Genomic DNA, 27,453 nt, shown 5'->3' on the forward strand with positions numbered 1-27,453 from the left:
CAAAAATTAAATACTCTTTATTTTCTAGGATTTAATTTTAGCCTTTTTAAATCTAATCCAATGGCTTTTTGGACGAGCATCCCTTCCTCACAGCCTGAGAACAAAGGTATAGAGCTAGTATTCTCAGTATGAGATGACGTCAGTTTTTTTTAGCAGCTGGTAGTCCTTAGCAAAGTAACTGGCTGTATGAAATTAAGTACTTAACACTAAAGTGTGCATGTTAAAAGAATGTCTGTTTAAACAAGTACTTTTTTTGATTGGTGGTATATAACACTGTTTAATGCTGGTTTTTTTTTTAATTGGATGATATGTTTTCTCACTATTGTACAACATTATTTTCAGGTAGATCCATGTGGTCTTTACCTTTCACTGCTTTGTACTTCATTATTCTGTTATTTTCAACTCTGCTTGATGAAGACCTGTGTTTTTTCTTTTTTTTTTTTTTGACCTGTGTTTTTTCTAACATTTATCGTTAGCCAGTAATGTCTGCTGGCATGTATACACGGCATGTATACACATGGAACAGAGTTTCCCTTTAAGGTTATCCTTTTGGACAGGGTTTAGAAAAATATCCTATTTGAAAGTAGATGCCATTTTTAACAGCCAACATTATATACTTGGTATGTTATAAAAGTAAATGTTGGTATTAGAGTGGAATAATAGGAAGTGGGGCTTCTGTTGAAGACCTTCAAGATCAAGGTTAGGGAAATAAAACTCTCTATTAGTATCTAATAACGTATCTTGAGCAACACAACTATGTTCAATGATAAAATGACAATCCTTGATTGCTAAAGAAGCTTTTAACCCTCATTCTTAAGGATGTATTCTTTGGGAAATTATGTGAAAAGTGTGGACTTTTTCCTGTAAATGACATATACTTGCATGCACATTCTGGGACCCTAGGTTAAGAATCCCTAGCCTAAGAGCAGATTTACCAGTATACTACTGTAGGACAAAGAGCCTTATTCTGTTTCAAGTCCAAGAATGTCATGGTCCCAAAGGACCGTAGAGATTGAGGTTTCAGACATGAAGAAACTGAGGCTTGGCCAGGCTATCTGAAATGCCCGAGTTGTCTTTACCAGCTAATAGCAGAATTGGAATAAGAATCTGTATCTTTCACTGTTGTAATTGATACTCTGGTTTTCTAATTAAGGAGAGTAAAAGGCAAGTTTAACATTGTAAAAGGGCTCTAGTTCTCTAGATCACATCAAATATGACCTGTGTATATAATTTAGAATTTTCTAATAGCCACATTAAAAAATAGAATAAAAAGAAACAGGTGAAAAAAAGCAGATGAAATTAATTTTAATCTATTCCATTCCATTATATCTGAAATACCATTTCAAGTTTTAATAAGTATAAAAAATAATGAGAAACTTCATATTTTAGGTGGTTTTTTTTTTTTTTGTACGAAGTCTTCAAAGTCCGTGTATTTTTTTTTTTTTTTAAGAGGGGGAGAGAGCCAGTGAGAATGTGCTCACGAATGGGAGGGGCAGAGAGAGAGGCGGGAAGAGTGAGAATCTCAGCTGACTCCTCACTGAGTGTGGAGCCCGACACAGGGCTCAATCTCATGATCCCAAGATCAAGACCTGAGCCGAAATCAAGAGTTGGATGGTTAACCAGCTGAGCCACTCAGGTGTCCCCAGTGTGTATTTTTATACTTGGAGCAGGACTCAGTTTGGACTAGCCACATTTCAAGTGCTTAATAGCCACAAGTGGCTAAATATCATCTTGGACAGCACCAGTTTATACATGATTTGTTTTATCTGTTCCTTTTGCCAGATATCCTCTTTATAGACCGCAGTGTATTGTATGAAGAATCCCTTTTTTCTTTGTGTTTTGCTTTTTTTGTTGTTGTTTTTCAGCTATAAAAATCGTCTTAGATTCTTACAGTATTACTTACCCCTAGGATAACAGTGGTTTTAATTTAGTTTTATATGTTATGCTTGGAAATACGCAAAACTGGATGTAACTCATCACCCACCATCCTTGGCAGTTGTTAACTTTCCTTGTAGGAACTAATCAAGGTTAGCTTTGCATTAGTTTTATACTAATCTTTGTTCATAATTTCTGTAAGTTTTTTCAGTTGCAAATGCATGGATATTTTGCTAAGATATTGTTTAGTATGCCAAGTATCGTTACGGCAGCACTATTTAAATACCTTTCACAATTATAGCCATTAATAGTAGTTTTTTTCAATGATCAATGAGTAAATGCAGTATTTTTTTGGTTTTAAATAGATTCTGTGTTCACTAAGGGTTTTGACAGAACGTTAAATCAGGTTTCTAATTATTTACAGAGCTCTGTCCACATCAAAGTTTGTGTTTTCATCACTATGCTATTTTAACTTAAAGATAAGTTCCATGGTTTTATTTTCAGCTAAGATATTGATGTTAATACCTGTTTAATATCTTTATAATTTTTTGGACTTGCTTTATAGCAAAAGAGAAGGAAAAACCTGAAGATCCTTCCTCAGATGATGAAGTTCTCATTGTATATGAGTTAACACCCACCCCTGAGCAAAAAGCTCTTGCAAGCAAACTTAAACTTCCTCCAACTTTCTTCTGCTATAAGAATAATCCGGATTATATTAGTGAAGAAGAAGAGGATGGTAACTCTTTTGTTATTTTAAACACATTCTTTTCATGCTAATCTTAGTAATGGGGGGGAGGTATGGTTAAATTATTTTAAGCCTGCCTCTTGGAACCCATCACTGCTGTCCTTGTGGGTAAGATGTTTTTCCTCAGTGTATGTGTTGCAAATAGTCAATGGATGTAATGATTGAAACAACTGCATTTATTAAGTGAGGATTTTGTGGATGGCTACTATAAGTTGAGCAGGCATTTTGAGAATTGAATGTGATCCTAATTTCCCTGTTGACTTAGAGGGATGGGAGAGTAATGAGGCAGGTGGGTGTTTGATGATGGAAAACTTTGTGAGCCAGATCACAGTCTTTTAGCAGGGGTGTTCCATGCTCAGAAAAGTTTTAATAGGACCAGTTGAGTTTAGTGGTGTAGAGGATTGGGTTGTGGGACATGGAGATAGGAAGATGAACTAAAATGATAGAGTAGCTCAAACAAGAGGAGAGCCTGAATGAAATTTCTCTAATGACAGGGGAGGCATTAGGAATATAGAATTGGCAAAATTGGGTGTTCTTTCAATGTGGGGAGTAAAGGAAAGTATGAAGTTGAAGGATAATTCCTAGATTTCTGGCTAGAAAAATTCCTGGAACTTACTAGAAATTCCTTTTGTTTAATAAAATCAATTATACTTTAAGATGAAGATTTCGAAACAGCTGTCAAGAAACTTAATGGAAAACTTTATCTGGATGACTCAGAAAAATGTAGACCATTAGAAGAAAAGCTAACAGGTATGTTAAAATTACTAATTATAATGCTCTTATAAATTTTATTTATTCATTCATTCGAAGGAGAGAGAGAAAGGGAGGGGGAGGAGCAGAGGGAGAGAGAAAATCTTCAGCAGGCTCCATGCCCAATGCGGAGCCTGATGTGTGGGTCTCAATCTCAGAACCCTGAGATCATGACCTGAACTGAAATCAAAGAATCAGACACTTAACCAACTGAGCCACTCAGGTGCCCCACTAGTTACAGTGTTTTTAAAAAATCTTCTATTTAAAAGGAATCTTTTAATCTGATCATTTTTATAATTACCAATTTTACCTATGTACTATTCCTCTCGTGTTTAAAATATTTGAAAATAATATGAAATGTAAAACATTGTTTTCTTGGTGATTCTTGTTCTCCATTACTACTCATAGGTATTGCTATCTGGGTCTGTAATCTGTGCATTATATTGAGAAACATTCTTGGAGAGTAGTTGGGACTTCTTGTAACTTTCTTTTGCTTGTGTTCTGTGGGATTTTCAGATAATGAAAAAGAATGTGTTATTGTTTGGGAAAAGAAACCAACAATTGAAGAGAAGGCCAAAGCAGATACATTAAAGCTTCCACCTACATTTTTTTGTGGAGTCTGCAGTGATACTGATGAGGACAATGGAAATGGGGAAGACTTTCAATCAGAATTTCAAAAAGTTCAGGACTCTCAAGTAAGAGAATCTCCATTATTTTCCTTCTGGTCAGTTGCCTTTGTTGATGCGATGCAGTAGACTAGAATGTTCTTACCAAATGGTAATAATGTATTGTGGCGAGAAAATGGATTAGGCATCTACCAATCAGCTTTGACCAGAGGAGGAGGAATTTTGTTCTACATAGAGGACTGTAAAAGTTCACCCCTATGTGTATGTTGGATTTTTGTGGGGATGGGAGAGATGGACTGAGCAGATACTCTTAGGAGTGTTTACTACAATACTAAGAATGATATTAAGTAGTTCATTTTTCATACAAGTTAGTTTATTCTGTGGTGGGCAGAGTGGATAGGAAGTAACATTTGAGACCTAGTTCCCTTGGCCTATACCTTGCTTTGTCAATTTCATGATTTGGTTACTTTCTTAGCTCAACTACAGTGATATTTTTAATAGCGATCAACACCTTGGTTATCTTAGTTTGTATTCCACAGAAAATAGAAGACAAGGTCCCTGTCTAGTAATTGTTTACAATCTAATACTGGCATGTATTCAGAATGTTCCTGCCCCCTCAAGTAATACTGTTTGTTTGTTTGTTTGTTTGTTTGTTTGAGAGATGGTTAAAATGAAGTAGAGTTCTGGAATTAGTTACAAATGTAGTGGTTTATTTAAAGGACATGTGGCTAGAAAGAGATGTGGTGTAACACATGGTCTGACTCTTAAGAAATTTATTGTTCTTGATAGTCTGACTCTGAGGAGTCTAGCTGGTCACCTGGGATGTGTAGGTTTAAACTTAATTCATGAGTACACATACAATTAATGGCCATCAGCTGATGTAACGATACCACTTTCTCATTTATAACCAAATAGATTTATTTGTGGAAATCTGAAGTTTTTGCAGCATTGGCCTATGTTCAATCTAAAGTGTATTTTAAATCACTTAACAGTTTCCCTGGACTCATTGGAAGTACAAAGTATTTAATGGCTGTTACTCTGATTCCTAGCTGTAGAGGCTTTATCATGTGGCTATTCATTCAACAAGTACAGTATAGTCCTATCAATAAAAATTTGGACTATACAAATTTAAACAGTGATTTAAACATGGCCTCTTATGTGCAAAACTTATAATTAGTTATTGATTTAAAATTTACTTACTTTAAAACTTCAAACTGAAAAATACTTTCAGTACTGATGCACAGACCTGAATTGTACATCATTTATTCTTTTTCTACCTTGTGGTGCCACTTTAGCTGGCACACAAGGACTTGGTATATTTTGTCAGTATTTTGTGAACCACGCTGTTTACAGGAGTTGAAATATCTTATTTGAGGTGACAATTATGTTATTTAAAAATATTTGTCATTGTTATAAATTAAAATATTCTGTAACACTATCACAGTGTTCATTAAATAGTAGTACTAGTGGCTATGCAAAAATACTTTTGGTACCAAAGTTAAATATGATAAATCTCTATAAAGGTTGGGGAAAAAAAGCCACAATAAAGTATACATTTTGGAGGAGGGCAAGTACCCTTTGATACACGGAGATGAAATAGAAAACTAAAAACCATTAAAGCTAAAATATGCTCTAAGAGATGTAGATTTACACTGTCTCAGAATGCATTGTTCCTGCTCTACACTCAGTTTAATTAATTTTGAATATGATATCTGTTGCATAAAATGCATAAGTGTACTCTGTTTATAAGTGTTTAGTGAGCTAGCACTATGCTGACAATTGGGGATACAGTATTGAACAAAATGTAAGTAATTTGATTTGTCGGTACTGAGTTTTCCATTCAAGGACTCTAAGGTGAGGATACATTTGGAGCTGAATTGAAACCCTTCCCCTCACCCAAGCAATCTGCCTACTTTTTGGGGGTAACATTTATTGTGATATAATTCACATACCATATAATTCACCCATTTTAAAGTATACAATTCAGTGGTTTTTAGTATATTCACATGGTTGTGCAGCCATTACCACAATCAATTTTGAACAGTTTAGCACCCCAAGAAAGTCTCTAACAGTCACCACCCTTCCCCATTTCCCCCTAGCTCCTTCAGCCCTAGAAACCACTGATGGACTATCTCTATAAGTTTGCCTGTTGTGGACATTTCATATAAATAACTCATGATGATATATGGCCTTTTGTGTCTGGCTTCTTTAACTTAATGTTTTCAAGTGTATCTACATTATAGCATATATATATATATGCATTTATTGATTTTTATGGCTGAATAATACTCAATTGGATATACCACATTTTATTTATCCATTCATCTGTTGATGGCCATTTGGGTTGGTTTTACTTTTTGGCTATTAGGAATAATACTGCTATGATAGCATAAAACATTTGACATATAGAGTGAATTTTCTTTTCCTTGCGTTTCAGGTAGTTAAGGACTTTTTTCATTTGTACTAATTTTTTTTTTTTATTTATAGAAGTAAAATTCACTTTTTTTGTATGTGTATGTGTCTCTGCTTTCTCTGAGTTCTTACACATGCCTGAATTCTTGTAATTCCCACCATAGACAGGATATAGAATAATTCCAGTACCCCCAGATTTCCTTCATATTGTCTTTTGTATTCAGATCCTCCCCTACCCATATCTTTTAGCAACTGCTGATCTGTTTTGTTTATATATTTTTGCCTTTTCCAGACTAACACATAAATGAAATTCTACAGTATATAATCTTTGAACATGGCATTTTTCACTTAGCATAATGCCCTTGAGATTTGTCCCAAGTTATTGTGTGTAGTAATAGTTTGTTCCTGTCTATCCCTAAGTAGTATTCCATTGTGTGGATATACCACAGTTTATTCATTGATCCATGGAAGGTCGTTTCCAATTTATTTTGCTCTTTTTCTAGCTTCTTAAAGTGGAACCTTAAATTACTGATTTAAGACCATTCTTCATTTCTAGTATATGCTGTAAGTTTCTTTCTAGGAACTGTTCAGCTCCATCCCAAAACTTTTACTATGTTGTATTTTCATTTTCATTCAGTTAAAAATATTTATTTTCTTCAGGTATTCTTTTGATACATGCATTAGATAGTATGTTGCTCCCAAATATTTGGTGATATTCCAAAATATCATTCTATTAATTTCTAGTTTGATTCTGTTATTGTCTGTGAACATATTTTGAGTAATTTCAGTTCTTATAGGCTTAATGAAGGCTGTCTTGGTGATTGTTGTGCACTTGAGAGGAATGTGTAGGCTGCTCTTTTGGGGTAGTGTTCTATGTTAATTAGATCAAACTAGTTGATGCTGTGTTGTCCAAGTCTCAATATATCTTTGACCAATTTTTTGTTTCCTTGTTCTTTTTATTACCGAGAAGACTGTTGCTAGGCATAACTGTAGATGTGTCTGTTTCTCCTATTAATTTTTGATTAATGTACTTACAAAGTATTCCCTCTGCTTCTGTTTTCTACTGAAACCTCTACTGAACTCACTGCTGAAACCATTTGGTCCTGGAAGGATATTAATTGATTGATGATACATTTTCTTTAATAGATGTAGGCCTATTCAGATTACCTGTTTCTTCTTCTTTGAGTTTTGGTAGGTTGTGTCTTTAAAGGAATTGGTTCTTTTCATCTATGTTATCAAATTTGTGGGTATAACTGTGTTCATGAAATCCATTAAAATTTATTACCCTTTTAATATCCATCAGTTAAAAGTGAATAGTGATGGCTCTTGTTTCATTTCTTTTTTTTTTTTTTTTATTTGAGAGAGAGAGAGCACAAACAGGGGGAGGGGCAGAGGGAGAGGGAGAAACAGACTCCCCACTGAGCAGGGAGCTGCAGGAGGGGCTCAATCCCAGGACCCCAGGATCATGACCTGAACCGAAGGTAGACGCTTAACTGACTGAGCCACTCAGGCGCCCCTTGTTTCATTTCTAATATTAATAATTTGCATCTTCTTTCTTGTTTTCTTGGTTAACCTGCTAGAGGTTTATCAATTTTTATTGACCTTTTCAAAAAATCAGCTTTTGATTTTGTTGATTTTTTTTCTCTATTAATTTCCTGCTTTATATTTTATTTATTTTTTATGTTTTAAAGATTTTATTTATTTGATAGAGACACAGCGAGAGAGGGAACACAGGCAGGAGGGGAGTGGGAGAGAGGGAAACAGGCTTCCCGCCAAGCAGAGAGCCTGATGTGGGGCTCGATCCCAGGACCCTGGGACCATGACCTGAGCCGAAGGCAGATGCTTAATGACTGAGCCACCAGGCGCCCCTAATTTCCTGCTTTATTGATTTCTGCTATACTTTTCATTTTTTCTTCTCTTCTTGCTTTACCAAGACAGCCTTCATTAAGCCTATAAGAACTGAAATTACTGAAAGTATGTTCACAGACAGTAACGGAATCAAACTAGAAATCAGTAACAGAATGATATTTGGAATATCACCAAATATTTGGGAGCAGCATACTATCTAATGCATTTATCAAAAGAATATCTCAAGAAAATAAATATTTTTAACTGGATATTGCTTTTCTTTCTCTAGTTTAAGGTGGAAGTTTACTGATTTTAGATTTTTTTTTTTTTTTTCTTAAAGATTTTATTTGAGAGAGAGGGAGAGGGAGAAGCAGATTTCGATCTAGGAACCCTGTGATCATGACCCAAGCCAAAGGCTCGGTCTGCTTAACCGACTGAGCCACCTAGGCGCCCCATTGATCATCTTCTTAATGTATGCATTCAGTACTATAAAGGTTTCCCTTCCTTGCTTTTGTTGCATTTTGTAAGTTTTGAAAAGTTGTAGTTTCATATTTATTTAAAACTATTTTTAACTTATCTAGAGACCTTCGGAAACATATTATTTTAAAAAGTGTGTTATTTAGTCTCTGAATATTTGGGATTTCTCCAGCTATCTTTCTGGTAATGATTTCTAGTTTAATTCCTTTGTGGACTGAGTATATACTTTGTATGATTTCTGTTCTTTTGAATTTGTTGAGGTGCGTTTTATGGGCCAGAATGTGGTCTTTTTTGGGTAAATGTTCCATGTGAGCTTTCTGTTATTGTATTTTTCAGTTGTAAAATTCCCACTTGACTCTTTTTATACCTTCTTTTTTTTTTTAAGATTTTATTTATTTATTTGACAGAGACACAGCGAGAGAGGGAACACAAGCGGGGAGTGGGAGAGGGAGAAGCAGGCTTCCCGCAGAGCAGGGAGTCCAATGCAGGGCTCGATCCCAGGACTCTGGGATGGGATCATGACCTGAGCTGAAGGCAGACGTTTAATGACTGAGCCACCCAGGCGCCCCTACCTTCAGTTTTTTTTTGCTGAGAACTTATCTTTTCATTTGTTTTAAAGAGTATGTGTCCTTATATCCTGGAGCATTGCTAGAATCGCTTCTTTCAAGTTTTTTTGTGATCATTCAACACATGGATCATTTCATGACATCCCCCACCCCTTGGCCAGGGAGAGTTGGCTTTTCTTGGGACTTTTTTCCATCTCTGTCATTGGCAGCTTCAGTTTTGGAGCTGCTCTAGCACCCAGGCTGGAATAAAGGTTGGCAGGGAAGGAAAAACCGTGGAAGGTTCTTAACACCAGATTATACCTCAAGTCTTGGGGTTCTTAATCCTCCTGCTTTCATCCACCTTTCAGAGGCTTTTTATACTTGTAATTTCTGTTTCAGTCCAGTTGAGTTGTAGGTATTGGGAAAGATAGGATGGAGCGTGGAATGGGAGAGAGAGGGTGAAGTGTGCTTATTGCATTTTATCCAGAATGCCCAGGTCTTCAATTTCTTTTAAAATAGGGTATGTGATCCTTTTTGTCAATCAGTATTTAATAGCATAGTTATTTGTTACTTCCTCTTTGCAGAAATCTCAGAATGAGGAAATAACTAACACGGCTGACAGTGTGTATACAGGTGGGACTAAAGTGACTGTACCATTTTTATGTAAATCTGAAGAACCTGATTTTATTACCAAATCTATTAGTTCACCACCTATTTCTTCTGGAACTGTGGACAAACCTGTAGATTTGTCTACTAGAAAGGAAGATGATGCAGATTCTACAAGCCAAGGTAAAATTTGATACCTTTCCAAAAACCTTCTAGGCATACATTACATAAGGTATACCTATTTGTTATGTTTGAGAAAATAGATTGAAATGTCAATTTTAGAAACTCCCTTCCCTTTAAAACACATTTTGAAATGTATAAAGGGGCCAGAGATATTTGTAATAACCAGAAAATCATATTGCCTTGTCAACAAAAGATAATAAACATGTATTTTTATTGTTAGAATTGTAGTTATTAAGGAATATGAAGCATTGTGACTCTGACCTTTTTACCTGAGAATAAATGACAATAGTTTTGCTTATGCGGAGATTTTCTTTGTGAAAATGGTGCCATTTGCATATTGTTTGAATTATCATTGAAGTATATTAAAATTTATATATGAAGTAATTGTAGATACTAAAATAAGGTGGTTAAATTTTTATGATACTTCAATGTCTTTTTCTCTACCTGTTTCATTAAATTAATCAGTTACAGTAATTAAGATCTGATATTCTTTCCTCCTCGTTTTTTCATTTCAGTTGATATTAGAAGAGGGGGAATCTTTTATAATTATATTCCTTTATAATTGCTTGTCTGTATTACCTAATTTGTTTCAGAAGTAGTCTTGAATAATGCACAATTACTACATCATTTATAGGTACTTGAGAGTCTTAATATGTTAGAAGAGGAAGTAATTTCAGACCTAAAATCTCATATGTTTTCAGATGATGAAAGTAAGGCTTAGGACTCTAAGAGATCATGTAGCTACACATTGTCAGAATTAAGACCCCCAAACACCTGGTGACCAAAGATAAGTAAGACATTCATTTTTTGTTAGCTTATTTAGAATAGAGAACAGAAAAATTCTTTATGCAGATCTTTCCTAAAACCCTACCTGTAAATGAGTGATAGTTTTAGATTATAGAAGACTCTATAAAGCAGAAAGTGTATAGCTCTTTTATCAGGTTTAGTATAGATCTACATCTCATTTTTAAAAAAGATTTTTGGTATGCTTTTGGTGTAGTTTTCCATGAGAATAGTACCTGTACACTTAATACTGAAGAAGTTCAAAAATTGGGTGTATTTTATAACTTTTCTTTAGAGAAATAACCAGAAGACAAATAATGCACACCACATACCCAACCCCTTTGGTAGTATAGAATGTCCCACCCACATTCTCTCTGGGTCCTGGGTAAAGCTTTGATGTTCAGTATATATTAAATGAAATATTAAATTACTCTTTTCCTTTTGCCAGTGGAAAGCAAAACAGTTTCATTTGGATTTGGAAGTAGCACAGGACTGTCATTTGCAGACTTGGCTTCCAGTAATTCTGGGGATTTTGCTTTTGGTTCTAAAGGTAAGATCGGGAGGAGAGAGTTTAATGATGTTACAGAATCAAGCACAACTGAAAGAATTAGTCCTTTGCCACAGTATTGTAACTAAGTTGGACATTTCTTTCCTCATCTCCACCTTCCATTTTGTTTAGGGTTTTTTAATAAGGAAGGGCTTCTATATTCTATTATTTTTGACATTTATTAATATAAACCATAAGAATTTTCTCTTAATTCACTATAAATCCTGTTGATGTCTTCCCCATCCTGAAATATAGAACCCTTTCCAGTTTTGGAATTACCTTGATTTTGGTGCATTGTTCTTTTACTTATGCTTTTGGATTTGGTTTTTGTTAATATTTCAAGATTTGTGCATCTGTATTTTTTAAGGAGATTTTATAGTTTTCTATTTTTCTAGTTTCCTTGATCGAGTTTGAACATAAGGATTGTGCTAATTTATCATGATAAATTTATGGTTGGTGAGGTTTCCCATCTTTTTCAGTAGTTTTCTGTTTTTAGTGCATTTTGTATCATTTGTAGAATATAATACATTACTTGATTGTTTCAAGTTTACTGGCATATTACTTTCTCATTCTTATAATGACTTCTATATATCTGATTATAGCACCACCTAAGTTGCTTGATTTATGGAATAAGTTTTATTGAAGATACATACTTACATGATTTATCTAATTCCGAATTAAATCCGAATAGCGTTCTTCCCTCCCATATGCTTACACTTCTTTCATAGCACCCGCCGCTTACAGAAGCACATGTAAAACTTTCAGAAATTACCTTCAGGTATTTTTTGTTATGCTGGAATTCATAGCTTCGTTGATGTCAAGTTGCTTTATTTTTTTTAATAAAGACTTTATTTATTACAGAGAGAGAGAGAGCATGAGAGGGAGGAGGGTCAGAGGGAGAAGCAGACTCCCTGCTGAGCAGGGAGCCGGATGTGGGACTCGATCCCAGGACCCGGGGATCATGACCTGAGGCGAAAGCAGCTGCTTAACCGACTGTGCCACCCAGGCGCCCAAGTTGCTTATTTTCATTTTAATGTATAGTAGCCTGAAGTCAGAGGATAATAAAAGCCCTATAGTGGATATAGTTATCCACACACAAAAAATTATCAAATAAAAGTTGATGAGTTAGTTTGCTTGTTACTCAGTGTAACCTTTTAAAGTACTCTTTCCGTACTGTTGCAGTAAAGTGTAAAATAGGCTAGACTCAAACCTACCTCATGACATTTACTCCTCACCACCACTTGTCATTTTTCAGTGAGATGATTCACCACGCTCTTTGTTCAACTACATTTCTCACTTTGTTTTGTTCTTAGATCTGACAGGAATTTGTGCTGTCTTTTCAAAGAAATACCTTTTGTTTTGTCAGTTCTCCTTTTGTTTGTTTGATTTATCTTTAGATTTTTTCATTGCTCTTCTTTAGTTTTTTTTTTTTTAAGAGGTCATAAATTTCACCAGAATGTGGGTATCTTTCTTTTCTTTCTTTCCTTTTTTTTTTTTTTATAAGTTGTTTCTGGCATTGCATGGACCTTTCTGATTTTAAACTTTCTGTTTTGTTGGTTTTTAAGTTCAGAGGAATCTTTTTTTTTCTCTCCTTATTTGCATATTCTTTTTCTGTGGTGATTTTTTTTTTTAAATCTGTTCATTTTTTGTTTTTGTTTTCTTAAAAAATTCATTTTCTTCACAAGTTCTCTTCATATAAGTCTGTCAATCATTCCACGTCTGTTGTGTAATATTTAATATAGAAACTAAGAGAATAATAAGGGAGTTCCTGTTTAGAGATCACCTGCCTTTGTCAGTAATCACTATTTTATCATATTTCCTTCAGATTTTGTAATGTTTTCTTTTTTTTTTTTTAAGATTTTATTTATTTATTTGAGAGAGAGAATGAGATAGAGCATGAGAGGGGGGAGGGTCAGAAGGAGCAGCAGACTCCCCGCTGAGCAAGGAGCCCGTTGTGGGACTCGATCCTGGGACTCCAGGATCATGACCTGAGCCGAAGGCAGTCGCTTAACCAACTGAGCCACCCAGGCGCCCAGATTTTGTAATGTTTTCATTAAACGTGGACACATAGTGGAAGTCTCCTATGTACTATTACATAGAACTCTTACTATGAAATGGATATTGATTATTGACATGTGTATCTTTACATTTTTACTGTAAAATTCTTCCTCCTGGTCTCTTCAAATCAGTGGTTTTCAGAAAACCCTTGGATTTGTATTAGAATTTCCTGGGAGGTTTTTTGTTTTTTTGCTTTTTTTTAAACACCTATTATTGGGCTCTCTGGGCATGGTAGCCCAGGCATTGATATCTTACAAAAGTTCCTGTGTGATTCTAATAATTCACCCAGCATTAAGAACCATTGAGACATTTTGGAATTTTCTGCCATACCTCTCAAGGGTCTTGGAGGGTAATTAAAAATTTTTCTCAGCTTGGGAGTTCCTGAACCAGTTTTGTTTTTTGGTTTTTTTGTTTTGTTTTATTTTGATTTAAAGATTTATTTATTAGAGAGAGAGAGAATGAGAGGAGGGAGGGTCAGAGGGAGAAGCAGACTCCCCACTGAGCAGGGAGCCCAATGCGGGACTGGCTCCTGGGACTCCAGGATCATGACCTGAGCCGAAGGCAGTTGCTCAACCAACTGAGCCACCCAGGCACCCTGTTTTTTGTTTTTAAGAGAGACAGGAGAGGGAGAGAGAATGTGCTTGTACATGCAAGAGCATTGGTAGATGGCAGAGTGAGGGGGAGAATCTTAAGCAGGCTTCACGCCCAGCGCAGAGTCCATTGTGGGGCGCGATCTCACAACCCTGAGATCATGACCTGAGCCAAAATCAAGAGTCGGTTGCTTAACTAACTGAGCCACCAGGCACCCCTCTTTTGCAGTATCTTCCTAAGAATTTTTGTCTTCTCTCTCTTTTTAAAGTTTTTTTATTCTCACCACTAAATCTGGGTTAGAGGGAGTTACTGTTAATAGGTACTCATTTTGTGCTTTCTTCAAGGTGCTGAGTTACTTTTTAAATGATCTGTGATATTTTTGCCTTAAGAGTTTTTAGCACTGGATGTAGAATTTTCTAAGGTAGTGATTCATTAACAAGTGATGAAAAGTTAAGAGGTGTTTCTTTCCTCTAAGATAGTGAGGAATGTATTATTAGCAGGCTGGGCCATCTCAGTTGAGATGGGGATGAAGAAGGAACTAATTTTCATCTTCTCCAAGGTGTAAGTTCTTTGTTTCTCTGCATGGGAACAGGGAGTCTTCAGTCCCAACAGCCTAGTATCCCTTGAGGATAGTTGAAGTCAGTGAGCTCCGAGCGCTACCATCTCCCACCTGGCCAAGAAGTCTAAGCTGTAACACTAGTTACTTCAGGAAGAAGTTGAGGTAGAAAACCTACATGTGTTTGGGCTGCTTTGACTACTTTGGAAGTAGCAGGTGTGGCCTCTTTGAGAGGACATTTTTAGGTTCAAAAGTTACTTTTCACATGTGATAAAATGTTTTATGAAGTATATTACCTTTGGAGCTGAGCTAATTGTTCAGAGTTCCAAGGTATGTATTTTTAAGAACGGGCTTCATTACTGGAAGTTCTTGGGTAGTTTAGTATCATGAAATTTGCCTAAAGCAAATTTATCTTTGTAGCTCAGAGCATAAACAATATTAAATGTACTGTGTGCTCACAATCCATGTGAGTTAAACTTGTCAGAGTAATATAATTTTAAGCATTTTTACTAAAAGTATATGTTATATCATTGGAAATTATAGGCCTCAAAGTAACGGGTTTTAAAAGCATATAAAATTAGATACCACTGTTTAAATATCCTAATTTATTCATCAGATAAAAATTTCCAGTGGGCTAATACTGGCGCAGCTGTGTTTGGAGCACAGTCAACCAGTAAAGTTGGCGAAGATGAGGATGGTAGTGATGAAGAAGTCGTTCACAATGAAGATATCCATTTTGAACCAATAGTGTCATTACCTGAGGTAACTATTAAAGAATGGAACTCTTACTAATAACTTCACATTTTAAGTTTAAAACTTGACATAGGCTTGACTTGCAGGACTAACTTTGTTTGCATTTCTTTCAGAATATTTACCCTTTCAAATGGAAGCTTTTTATTATTTTATATATATATAAATTCTACATGAACTTATTGGGAAGAACAAAGTTTTTTTCGTATGTTTTTAGAATATCTTGTTTTCATAACGTAATTCTGGGAGTAAAAAAGTATCCAATCTCATACTTGCCAAAATCCTTTCAATAAAAAGTAAACTACATTTTCTGGACAAGAATGTTATTTTAGGCAAATTACTTTGTCAGTTTTCAACTACAGTCAATAGTAGATTGTATTTATAAATACAAATAATATAAATAAAGGAATGTATTTACTTTCCAAAAGGAGGAAGAATCCTAATAAGATAAATATTTCATGACAAACCAGGTCTTTACTGCTTCATCCAAATCAGATGTATTCCTAGCCCTTGGATATTACCATTTATCTTGATACTATAGTTGAAATTCTGTTATTGTCATTGCAAAACAATATCATGAGGAATTTGGATCTTTGGAATTTGTCATGTTAAAAGCAGCAGCTTACAGTTTTATCTACTGTCATAGGTAGAAGTAAAATCCGGAGAAGAAGATGAAGAAATTTTATTTAAAGAGAGAGCCAAACTCTATAGATGGGATCGAGAGGTCAGTCAGTGGAAGGAGCGTGGTGTAGGAGACATAAAGATTCTTTGGCATACAATGAAGAATTACTACCGGATCCTAATGAGAAGAGACCAGGTTTTTAAAGTGTGTGCAAACCATGTTATCACTAAAACAATGGAATTAAAACCCTTGAATGTTTCAAACAATGCTTTAGTTTGGACTGCCTCAGATTATGCTGGTGAGTTCTACATTCAAATGCTACTTTTCACTTTTTTGGACTTTTCTAAAATCCGTAACAAATATATAAGAGAGTTTATAACATTTATTTTAATATTAAGGTCCATCCTTGTGTTGTTTTGTTGTTTAATAGATGGAGAAGCCAAAGTGGAACAGCTTGCAGTGAGGTTTAAAACCAAAGAAATGGCTGATGGTTTTAAAAAAAAATTTGAAGAATGTCAACAGAATTTATTGAAACTTCAGAAAGGACAAGTATCACTGACAGCAGAGTTATCGAAGGAGACAAATCCTGTGGTGTTTTTTGATGTTTGCGCAGATGATGAACCTCTAGGACGTATAACCATGGAATTATTTTCAAACGTTGTTCCTCAGACTGCCGAGAACTTCAGAGCACTCTGCACTGGAGAGAAAGGCTTTGGCTTCAAGAACTCCATTTTTCACAAAGTAATTCCAGATTTTGTTTGCCAAGTAAGTATTGTATTTAATTGTATATCACAGTTGAAGTCTAGAAAAGTGAACCACACTAACTTGAGAAATTTGAGTGTTTCTCTTTGCCTGGAATTTTCTTAAGATTTCTTTAGCTTGGGCGCCTGGGTGGCTCAGATGGTTAAGCGTCTGCCTTCAGCTCAGGTCATGATCCTAAAGTCCTGGGATCGAGTCCCGCATCGGGCTCCCTGCTCCTTGGGAGCCTGCTTCTCTCTCTCTCTGTCTCTGTCTCTCATGAATAAATAAATAAAATCTTTAAAAAAAAAAAAGATTTCTTTAGCTTTTCTGTATATTAGTTGGTGTCAGCACCCAACTTCCTGTCCCCACAAAAACTTTTAACCTAAAAATGGTTTAAATTTCTAATACCTTGAAACCTGCTAGAAATTGAGGGTGGGAAAAAGACCTTTTCATTTTTGTCTTTCAGAAATGGGTATTTCTTAGTTTTCAAACCACATTCTCAAGGAAGCTGAGTTTTTAGGACTTAATGTGTAGTGGTAGATCTGTGTGTATTTTATTATTTTATTCAGAATTCCTATTAATTGAAATCTTCTTTCAGGGGGGAGATATCACCAAACATGATGGAACAGGAGGACAGTCTATCTATGGAGATAAATTTGAAGATGAAAATTTTGATGTGAAACATACTGGTCCTGGCTTATTATCAATGGCCAGTCGAGGCCGGGATACCAATAATTCTCAGTTTTTTATAACACTGAAAAAAGCAGAAGATTTGGACTTTAAGCATGTAGTATTTGGGTTTGTTAAGGATGGCATGGATACTGTGAAAAAGATTGAATCATTTGGCTCTCCTAAAGGGTCTGTTAGTCGAAGAATTACTATCACAGAATGTGGACAGATATAAAATCATTGTTTTTCATAGTAAATTTTACCTGTATAAACAGTTGAATTGAAGCTTAGCTGTTGTGACAATATGGTAATTATGTTCAGCTTTTGAAAATGGACGTTTCCAGTGTATAAATGTAAAATTGCAGCTTATAGCTGTTGTCACTTTTTAATGTGTTATAATTGACCTTGCATGGTGTGAAATAAAAGTTTAAACACTGGTGTAAATCAGGTGTACTTGTGTTTATGTACTCCTGACATATCTGTATCAAAATGGAATAATACTAATCTTGTTAAAAGCAATAGACCTTCTCAAACTATTGAAGGAATATGATATATGCAATTTAATTTTACCTTTTAAGATATTGGACTTCCTGCATGGATAAACTTACCATTTGAATAAAGGGACCACAACTTGGATAATTTTTATTTTACATTGGAAATATATTTGGTAATTTTAACTATTGGTGTGCTCATTTATGCATAGAGACTCACTTATGAATGGGTAGAGCCACAGAGGGTAGAGACTTAACCAAAGTGCTCTTCTATAATCCTTGCACCTCCTGTATGGTTAAATTAACTTTTAAGTAGAGTACCTTCTTTTCTTAAAATTATATGTAGTTTCCTGTGCCCTTTCAAAGGTATTAAATTAATTTTTACATTTTAAACAAGTATTTCCTTAGTTTTTTGTTTTTGTTTTAACTTTTCTGTCATCTGTTTCTACTACCTCAAACTGCAGCTTGGTTCTGATAGAACTTGAATTTTTCCTTGCAGTTATTGTGATAAAGTATGACTATTTTAAAAAGGTCTATACCATGTTCTTTGGTTAAAGATTTGCTTTATACTAGATTGTTGCAGTACCTTTTTCTGGTGAATTTTGTAGCAAAAATAAAGTGACAATTGTTAACAGCCATGACATTTAAAAATTTATTACTTGTGCATCTAGTTGTTTGTTCATTCTAGAGCCAAAGTAAGGAGGACAATTAAAGTTCTGTAAATCAGACTGCCACATAATTTCCAAAGCTCCCAAGAAAGTGACTTCTTTTCAAGTTTGATACTTACACACTGAACATTTATTTGGAAATGACTAGTATCAAAAGTCAGGCAAACTGCTAAAAAGGCGGCAGAGCAGGGGGGAGAGGGGGAGATGTTCTCATCAGCCTACTCAGTACAACTACAGAGAATCTAGAGCACATATTTTTGTGTATTCTCATTACCAACATTCATTTTTGTCTTTCAGAAATGGGTATTTCTTAGTTTTCAAACCACATTCTCGTGTTAACAAATGTTCTACCCTCTGCCTTCTACCCTCCTGTGTTCTTCCCAGTGAAATCATCTCATTTTTAGTGAAAGACAGTGGCGTTTATTCCGTTATCATATAATACCTGTTCAACCACCAGATAGAGGAGGAGAGGGATGTCATGTGTGGTGTGTGTGAGTAATGAGTGATGGAATACTATCACTAAATCCACTTGGCCACAAAGCCAGTTAACTGAAATAAACCTATTGCAGTATATCTTTGAAATTATCTGAACCTTAACAGAGAGAACCATGGACTACATATATATGCACATTTAGTATTAAGAATTGGCTTCTTTGGAGACCTATGTAATATAAGTTGGTACAAAGTGTGTTGTAGTTTTTCAGCTGGGACAGCTGATGCCTTTGTCATAATTTTAGAATAAATTCCAAGTAAAGGCAAGTGTGCCTTAGATATTTTTTAGAGAAATCCGTTTACACTGTCTTCTATGCTGTCCTAAAGCATTAAGAAAAAAAATAAAAGCTAATGCTTGGACCAAAAATTTGATTAAATGACATGTAAACTGTTTTCCAGTATTAGTATTCCAAAGATGCTTAAAAGATGGCTTGGGGCATTAATGACAAAGACTTTGTGTCACATTTCAGGAAAGGACTTTGTGATTTCTCTTTGTTATTTAATTGCTAATGTAGTATAAATCCACAACGACATGTACTTTTTCCCCCCAACTGGCTCCACTTTATATTGTCTAATTAGAAATCTGTTCAGAGTATAAAAAATTATTCATACACTGTAATATTTGATGGCAAAGAATATTGGTATAAGTAATTTTCAGATAACTATTAAAATGATCTAAAACTTTGGTATTTGAAGAATTTGAAAGATATTCTAGACAATCTAGGATTTGTTAGTTCAGACATGCTGTTGAACATTCACAAGTTAGAAAAGTAAAGGATTACACTAGTGTAATTGTATAAATGAGAGAAATTAAGTGGTTATTCAGTTATTCCTTTCAATTAGTCTTGGTGTAATAGTGGATTTAGGTTGGTATACCATCCAGTAAATATTGAGCAACTACAAATGCCTGGCCCTTTTCTAGGTATTGGGAAAAGCTGTTTAAAAAAAAGTACATGCTCTTACATTCATTACATTCGTACAGGGAACTTACATTCTAATACTGCTTTTTATTTATTTATTTATTTATTTATTTATTTATTTATTTATTTATTTATTTATTTATATTTTTTAAGATTTTATTTGAGAGCGAGAATGAGAGAGAGAGAGCATGAGAGGGGGAGGGTCAGAGGGAGAAGCAGACTCCCTGCCGAGCAGGGAGCCCGATGCGGGACTCGATCTTGGGACTCCCAAGATCATGACCTGAGCCACCCAGGCGCCCCCTAATACTGCTTTTTAATATACATACGGAACTCAGGCCAGTGGCAGGGGAAGTGAGGGAGTAATCCTTTTTGAGAATTCTGTGCTTTGCAGTACGATATATTCTTGATTTTTGCCTGTTTTTACAGTTAGCAAAGACCATTCCGATTAAAGAGCACTGTATTTTCGTTATGTCCAAACGCGCCCTAAATACACGTAAGCTGTATTAGAGGCAAGAGGGGGTTGCCACCAGTCAGTTTGGACCATCCTGGTGACCATGTCGTCTGTGGACGTAGCGTGTGCGCATTCCCACTTGCAGGCGAGGCGCACAGGTTACCGTGAAAGTGGTGTTTTCCCGTGAAGGGGTGGAGGTGCCTGAGGCTACGGCTGAGCGTCCTCCCGTGAGGGGCCACGCCTGCTAAGGTGTAACTGCTGTGGACGATTGTACTTTTCGGCGCCTTGGACACGACCCAGGAAGACAAGTAGCAAAAATTTTTTAAGACAAAGATAAAACGCCATTTATCAGTCCAAATAACACAGCAGTAAAGGAATTAGTCATTAAATCGTTCGGCAGGAAAAACGTTTGTTAACACGAGAACGTTTTTAACAGTACAGAGAATAGGAGACAGAAGGACTCCAAATTGGCGCGCTTCTCCCTTGCCTACGCCTCTGGCTGCTCCCGCGCTCCGCTTAAGTGGCCGCGCCCCCGCCTCCCGGTTAGGCTCGGCCTCCTCGCGCTTCGGCGTAGCTCTGGACCCCGAGGGGCGGGACGGGGCGTGCCGTGCGTCACGTCGCCGTTCCGTTGTGCGAGCTCCGCCCCTGCGCGCTCCGTCGCCGTGTGTTTGGAAGCTGTTCGCAGGGTGACAACGGTGGCCTCGGCGCGCTATGGAGCCGAGGCTAGTGAAGCCGCCCGGGCAGGATTTGGTAGTGGAACGTCTCAAAAGCCGCTACGGACTAGGGGGTAGCCGCTTCGCCGAGGTGAGGCCTCGCCCTTCACCTCGACCCGTCCCTGTGTCCGCGGGCCGGTTCTTGCAGGTGTGAAGCCGCCCGCCCGGCAGCTGCGCCCAAAGCCTCGGAGCCGGGGTGCGCAGGGCACTCGGGCGGGGAGCCACTCTCTGGGCCTCGAGCCGCTCGGCCGGCAACAGGGTTAGCGAAAGGTAGCCAGAGGAGCAGAAGTCATTTGTGGCCGCACATGCTCACTATGTGGGAAAAACAAATTTTGTATCAGAAAAATTCCTTCACCATAAGCTCTTGAAGGTTTATGATGTATCAGACATGGTGGTATGGCACTTTAATTTACAGTGACTCGTGTGGAGTTCAAAAAGCAATTTTAATTCCTTTAAAAACCTTCCTATTTGGAAACAATTCCAAACTTAAAGTTGCAAGAATAATACAAAGAACTCTTGAATACTTCGTTTGGACTCACCAGTTGTTAACATTTTGCCACATTTGCGTTACTATTCCTAGTTTTGACTTTCCAAACACACATTGTCCCCCTGAACTATTGAAGGGTAACTTGCAGGCACTGTGATACTACCCCCAAATATAAATACTTTAGTGTATTTTCTAGGAATAAGCATATTCTCTTATATGCCCCCAGTAATAAATTAAGGAGACTTACCACTTATACAATAATATGTAATGTATGGTTCAATTTCAAATTTCACCAATTATCTCAATAATGTCCTTTGTAAAATTTTTTTTCCTGGTGCAGATACAGTCTAAAAATGAGCATGGCATTTGGTTCTCGCTTCTGTTTTTTCTGGAACAGGTTCTTAACTCTTTGCCTTCTATAATGTTGATATTTTTGAAGACTATAGGACAGCTGAGTTTCTCTGGTGAATACACCTCATGATTAGATAGATTGGTTTTTGCATTTTTGGCAGGATGTATGTATGCGTTGCTCCTGTTCATTAGGAGACCTGTGATGTTGCTTTGCCCCATTATTGGTGATACTAACTTTTGACTACTTGGTTAAGGTAGTGTCTATCAGATTTGTCCACTCTAACCTTTGTAATTATTCCTTGTACTTAATACATAATTTGTGGGGAACTCTTTTGAGACTGTAGGTTGATTATTAATATATAAATTAAATATGTCTTTTTTTTTTTTAAGTATGATTTTTCAAATTTTGATCAGGCTAAATGGAAGAGAAGATTGCTAACCTCCCCAGGTAAGCTGATGGAGTATTTTGTATATTTGGGGGTTTTAACAAATTTAATTTGAGAAAAAACATTAAAAAAAAATGTTTAGGCTTAAGACTAAGTGCCAGATATCTTGTGATACTAAGCTTTTTTCATTCGGGTAATGAACTAATAGTAATCAAGATTTGGGGGGGGTAAATGTGTAAGATGTCTTTAAAATCAAATTGAATTCTTTTTGGTGTTTCAGTTACAGCATTTTTGCCTTTAAAAATGTTAAAAATTAAACAGTATATTAGGTAAAGAAAACTGCTATTTTTTTGAGGCATAAACTTTTCCAAGTTACAGGGGTAATAATTGTTGCACTGGAAGAATTTATCAAATGTACTTGATAAAGATAATTATATTGTGAGATTGGGTGGATTGGAACATTATGTGGTAATCTGGAACTAACATATATAGCTAATTAACCATTAGTCTTTTGATTTGTTGGTACTTCTTCAGTGTTGTTTTCACTAGTAAGTATAATCACCGAATTTTGGGGTGATAGCAGAAACCGTATCTTTAAAAGTTTATCAGATGGTAGATTAGAGAATTTCATTTTTTTCCAAGTTTATTTCATTTTGAAATTTTGTAAACACTCTTCCGAAACATTCCTTCAGTATGAAAAAAACCCAGTTATTACTGAGTCTAGTATCTTAAAAATATCTTAAAATTATATTTTAGTTTTGAAATTTGCCCTAAAATTTCCAGCTTTTTAAAATATAACTAAAAAGTATAGCTCATTTACTTTCTGATGGGGTAAAAATGCATGTTAGACAAGGCTGCATACATTTCAAAGACATGGATGGAACTATAGGGTATTATACTAAGCGAAATAAGCCAGTCAAAGACAAATACCATATGATTTCACTCATGTGGAATTTAAGAAACAAAACAGATGAACATAGGGGAAGGAAAGGAAAAATAAGATGAAATCAGAGAGGGAGACAAACCAGAGACTCTTAGCTCTGGGGAACAAACTGAGGGTTGCTGGAGGGGAGGTGAGTGGGGGGAAGGTATAATTCGGTGATGGGCATTAAGGAGGGCACTTGATGTAATGAGCACTGAGTGTTATATGCAACTGACGAATCACTAAATTCTACCTCTGAAACTAGTTTTTAAAAAATCAGATAATTCCAAAAAAGTTTTTAAAAATATTTCTAAATTTCTTACCAGAGAAGCTCTCTTTGCCTTTTATTCAGTTTAGATATAGGCCAATAGTCTGTTAAATGTTTAGTGTTTAGGGGCGCCTGGGTGTTGCATTCAGTTAAGTGTCTGACTCTTTGGTTTTGGTTCAGGTCGGGATCTCAGGGTTGTGAGATCAAGCCCTGTGTTGGGCTCCATGCTTAGTGCAGAGTCTGCTTGAGATTCTCTCTCCCTTTCTCTCTGCCCCTCCCATTCGTGCTCTCTCTCTGTCTAATAAAAAAAATGTTTAGTGTTTAAAATTATAAAATAAGCTGTTTAATATTTGAGGACTGATGAAATATAATGATTAGGTAGGAATAAGCCTGGATTCTGAATTTTAATCTTTCCATTTGCTGGTTCTGTTAACTTGGATAACTTCATATAACTTCTCTGGTCCTTAGACTTCACATCATTAGAATAGGGTTAAAGGCACCTATTCTGCTTACTTCATAGTAAGCTAGTTGTTGCTAAGATCAAATAAGGTAATAAATGAAAGAGCATTTTGAAATCAGTAAAGTGCTATATAAATACAAGATTTGATGCCTGTTTTTTGAAGTTTGCATTACAGAGACATACAGATAAGAAATCATGAGGTAATTTTGCTGACTTACCTTTAGAAGCCTAGAATGAAATTAGTATCTGATTTTAGTAATCTCTGCTATTTTCTTTTTTGTTAACAGATGATTTGGGTATCTTCTCATCCGGAGATAAAGTGGGTTCATCATTAAGATGTTATTCTGATGAAAGAAAGCATTGCACAACACCACTTTGTAGTTCATTCAAACACTTAAATGTGAATTGGTAAAGTACTTTGAATCCTTAGTATTGCTCTCCCTTGGGTATCTAAAAAAACAGATTAAAGTGTGGATTGTTTATGTCTTTGCTTTTTTCTGAGAGGAAGTACAAGCAGTCTGGAGCCTGCTGAATGGTTGAAGAGACTGATTTATTAATTTTTACTGAGACTCTCTGTGATAAAAGCATAAGCCTAGCATTATGTTTGGTGGTATAATGGAAAGTTATTTACACAGTATGAAAGGTGAACAATTATTTCTATGGTTATTCATCCAGGACCCAAATGAAGACCCTGCTCCGCTCCCCCCCCCCTTTTTTTAAGGAGCTAGGATACAGATGAATGCAGGTTTGTTAGACAGTGATATTTAACTCAGTATCCATTGTGTATCTTCTAGTGTGGTAAGCTATATTTTAGGTAGAGAGATTGAAGAAATCAATCTAAGGGGATGCTAACTACAAATGTGCAGAGTGTTGGGCTGTGAGTGGGTGAAACCAATATAAAAACAGTGGAAGCTAAGGTGAAATAAAGTTCTGAATTAGATCCAATTAAATGCCATAAATATGTGGCAGAAGGAGGTGCTATGTATATCAAGAAGGGTAAATGTTTTGGAATACTGTTAAACCATAAAGATGTATACATATACAAAATGAAATGTTGAGATAATCATGGGGAGAAGAAAAGCTAACTGTGCCAAAAATATGTGTAAATTATTCATGTAATTGATATTTGGGAGCTTGAGTTTTTTATATAATTGCCTCATTTTCTACTTAAATGATTTAATTCATGTAAAGCACTTAGAACAGTGCTTAATACATAGAAAAGCATTCAAATGTGCTATTATCATTGTTATACTATTTCATTTGGCATTCACAAAGTAGCTTTGTTGATATGGATTTAAGATTTGGACATGAGGTAGATTGAATATAGAGTAAGGAAAGTAAAAGTTATTTTGAGATAATTATGAATTTCTGGAAATTATTTTCTTATATTTAACTAATAGTTTTATCATTTTTTGTTATCATAAATGATCTGGGTATAATTTCAAGTTATAACTTGAAGCTTTTGAACTATGAAAGTTTTTGTAACATTAGGCAGTTTTTTCCATAATCTCTAGTTATGATCTAATCTGGAATTATAGTGCTGTCCAGCATAGTAGCCACAGGGCACAGGAGGCTATTGAGTACGTGAAATATAAGTAAGAAATAATACACCGGATTTCAAAGATGGATAAAAGAATGCAAAATATCTTAATAATTTTTTAATACTGATTATATATTAAAATAATCTTTTAGATATACTGGGTTAAATATTGTTAAAACACTTAACATTGTTAAAATTTTGTGTTTTTATGTTTTTAATACGGCTACTAGAGAATTTTAAATTGCCTTATGTGACTTGAATTATATTCCTTTGAGCAGCACTGCTCTAGAAATTTCAACTTTGAGATCATCTTTTTGGAGAGAACACCTGAGATTCTAGTTCTGCTTTACCTTTTACTAGTTAACGTCATGTGTCAGTTATTTAAATTCTTTAGGTTTCAGTTTCTTCCTGTTAAATGTTAGTTCTTTTAGCTAAAATTATAGCTAACAGGACCTGTTATATCTACCTCACAGAAGTATTAGGAATCAAAAGAAAGAGTTTGGCAGTTGTAGAGCGTTCTACAGGTATATGTCATTTTAAATTAAGCCCATTGGATTATGTAGAAAGGTACCTGTGGTGACTTTTTAGGATCAGTGACTTACTTTTCACATTTTGTTTTCCATTTTCAAAAATGTTTACTTGTTAAATTTTTTTTCAGTTGTTATGCTGTTAATATTTGAAAAGCAGTTTTATCTTTTTAAAATGCTATAGAACTTCCAGAATGTTGTGATAGGGTTTTTTTTTTTTTAAAGCCTAGATGATGAACTGGATTCTTTTCAAGATTTGAAGCAACGAGAAAAAAAAGAAGAGTTAATTGAGAATGATCATAGAATTAGTACCTCCAAAATAACCAAACAGTCTTTTAAAGACATAGGAAAAGGTAAAAGAGATAATCATTTTAGAATAGTTACTTAAAAAGATGCTTTGTCTCAGGGCATCTGGCTGGCTCAGTAGGTAGAGCACATGACTCTTGATCTCAGGGTTATAAGTTTGAGCCCCACATTGGGTGTAGAGATTATTTAAAAATAAAATCTTTTTTTTTTAAGTAGCTTTGTCAAGTAGAGCACATAAAGCTTATCCCATGGTTAATAACACTGGCCCTCATGTGTCTGTGTATTTCTGTGTTCTGCATTTTTGTAAGCCATGAGAGAGTAACTGTGCTTATTATTAACTAAAGGAGAAGAGAAAAATAAACTTCATTATTTTCCAGTAGTATTCCTATGCTCTCAAAATTATCAAAATAAGTTAGTCAATTGAATACTTTTTATAATTTCTTCATATTTTTTCATATCAGTATTTGTTTAGCAAGTCACTAAATACTGTGGTAGATTTGAGTAATCCTTTAATATTTTAAGACAGTACTCCAGATTACTTAAGGTATAGCTTCTTCAGGCACTTCTTTAATAACTTTCTGTGCATGTGGCTGCATGTCATAGTTTTGTCAGCATTTCAAGGAAAGAGGCAACCAGAAATGGCTTCCTCTTGGCTGCAATACTTTGAGAACAGTGTTGCCCCTTTGATAGCCTTTGTGCATCTCTTCTGGGCATATGTTGTCTGCACACAACACATGCTCATTTCTCCCTTCCCACTCTCCTTCATCCTTTTCCTAGTCATCTCAGCATTTGAGGAAAGTGAAAAGAAATTCTGCCTGGACTTGTGTTTCTGGCTACATGTTGGATTTTCCCACTGAAAAACAATTGAAAATACAGGATAATGTAAAAAAAAAAAAGTTGAATGTATTTAAGAGTTGACATAATTAAGGAATATTTAAGCTACGGATTGTGAGATGGGAACCTAGAGAGACAAGCAAAGCAGTGAAAGTGTCTTTCACTTTAGGGGCACCTGGGTGGCTCAGTCTGTTGGGCATCTGACTTTCAATTTCAGCTAGGGTTGTGATCTCAGGGTCCTGAGATTAAGCCC

At 35.6% G+C, this 27,453-nt stretch overlaps 2 protein-coding genes across 12 annotated transcripts in view; both read left to right on the forward strand.

The window, feature by feature from the left end:
- The window catches only part of RANBP2 (RAN binding protein 2), an 81,878-nt gene extending 63,359 nt beyond the window's left edge, over positions 1 to 18,519 (forward strand). Inside the window, exons 21-30 of one of the 2 annotated variants that reach the window (XM_035001908.1) lie at positions 29 to 106; positions 2,441 to 2,611; positions 3,278 to 3,370; positions 3,887 to 4,065; positions 9,863 to 10,067; positions 11,299 to 11,400; positions 15,219 to 15,364; positions 15,999 to 16,272; positions 16,405 to 16,739; positions 17,314 to 18,519. In XM_035001908.1, the coding sequence (XP_034857799.1) occupies positions 29 to 106; positions 2,441 to 2,611; positions 3,278 to 3,370; positions 3,887 to 4,065; positions 9,863 to 10,067; positions 11,299 to 11,400; positions 15,219 to 15,364; positions 15,999 to 16,272; positions 16,405 to 16,739; positions 17,314 to 17,619 (1,889 nt within the window). In that variant the 3' untranslated portion in view covers positions 17,620 to 18,519. The remainder of the gene's footprint in view (positions 1 to 28; positions 107 to 2,440; positions 2,612 to 3,277; positions 3,371 to 3,886; positions 4,066 to 9,862; positions 10,068 to 11,298; positions 11,401 to 15,218; positions 15,365 to 15,998; positions 16,273 to 16,404; positions 16,740 to 17,313) is intronic. The other variant, XM_035001909.1, reaches the window with a different exon arrangement.
- A 1,695-nt stretch (positions 18,520 to 20,214) lies between these two features.
- CCDC138 (coiled-coil domain containing 138) overlaps positions 20,215 to 27,453 on the forward strand; it is a 135,368-nt gene continuing 128,129 nt past the window's right edge. For 2 of the 10 annotated variants that reach the window (XM_035001913.1, XM_035001915.1), the window contains exons 1-4: positions 20,218 to 21,210; positions 22,348 to 22,405; positions 24,281 to 24,401; positions 26,286 to 26,413. In XM_035001913.1, the coding sequence (XP_034857804.1) occupies positions 21,118 to 21,210; positions 22,348 to 22,405; positions 24,281 to 24,401; positions 26,286 to 26,413 (400 nt within the window). In that variant the 5' untranslated portion in view covers positions 20,218 to 21,117. Of the gene's footprint in view, positions 21,211 to 22,347; positions 22,406 to 23,773; positions 24,402 to 26,285; positions 26,414 to 27,453 lie in introns of those variants that run through there. The other 8 variants (XM_035001910.1, XM_035001918.1, XM_035001911.1 and 5 more) reach the window with 7 other exon arrangements.

The sequence above is a fragment of the Mirounga leonina genome, unplaced genomic scaffold (genome assembly GCF_011800145.1).
Source record: "Mirounga leonina isolate KUSES-001 unplaced genomic scaffold, KU_Mleo_1.0 Mir_125, whole genome shotgun sequence".
Lineage (NCBI taxonomy): Eukaryota > Metazoa > Chordata > Mammalia > Carnivora > Phocidae > Mirounga > Mirounga leonina.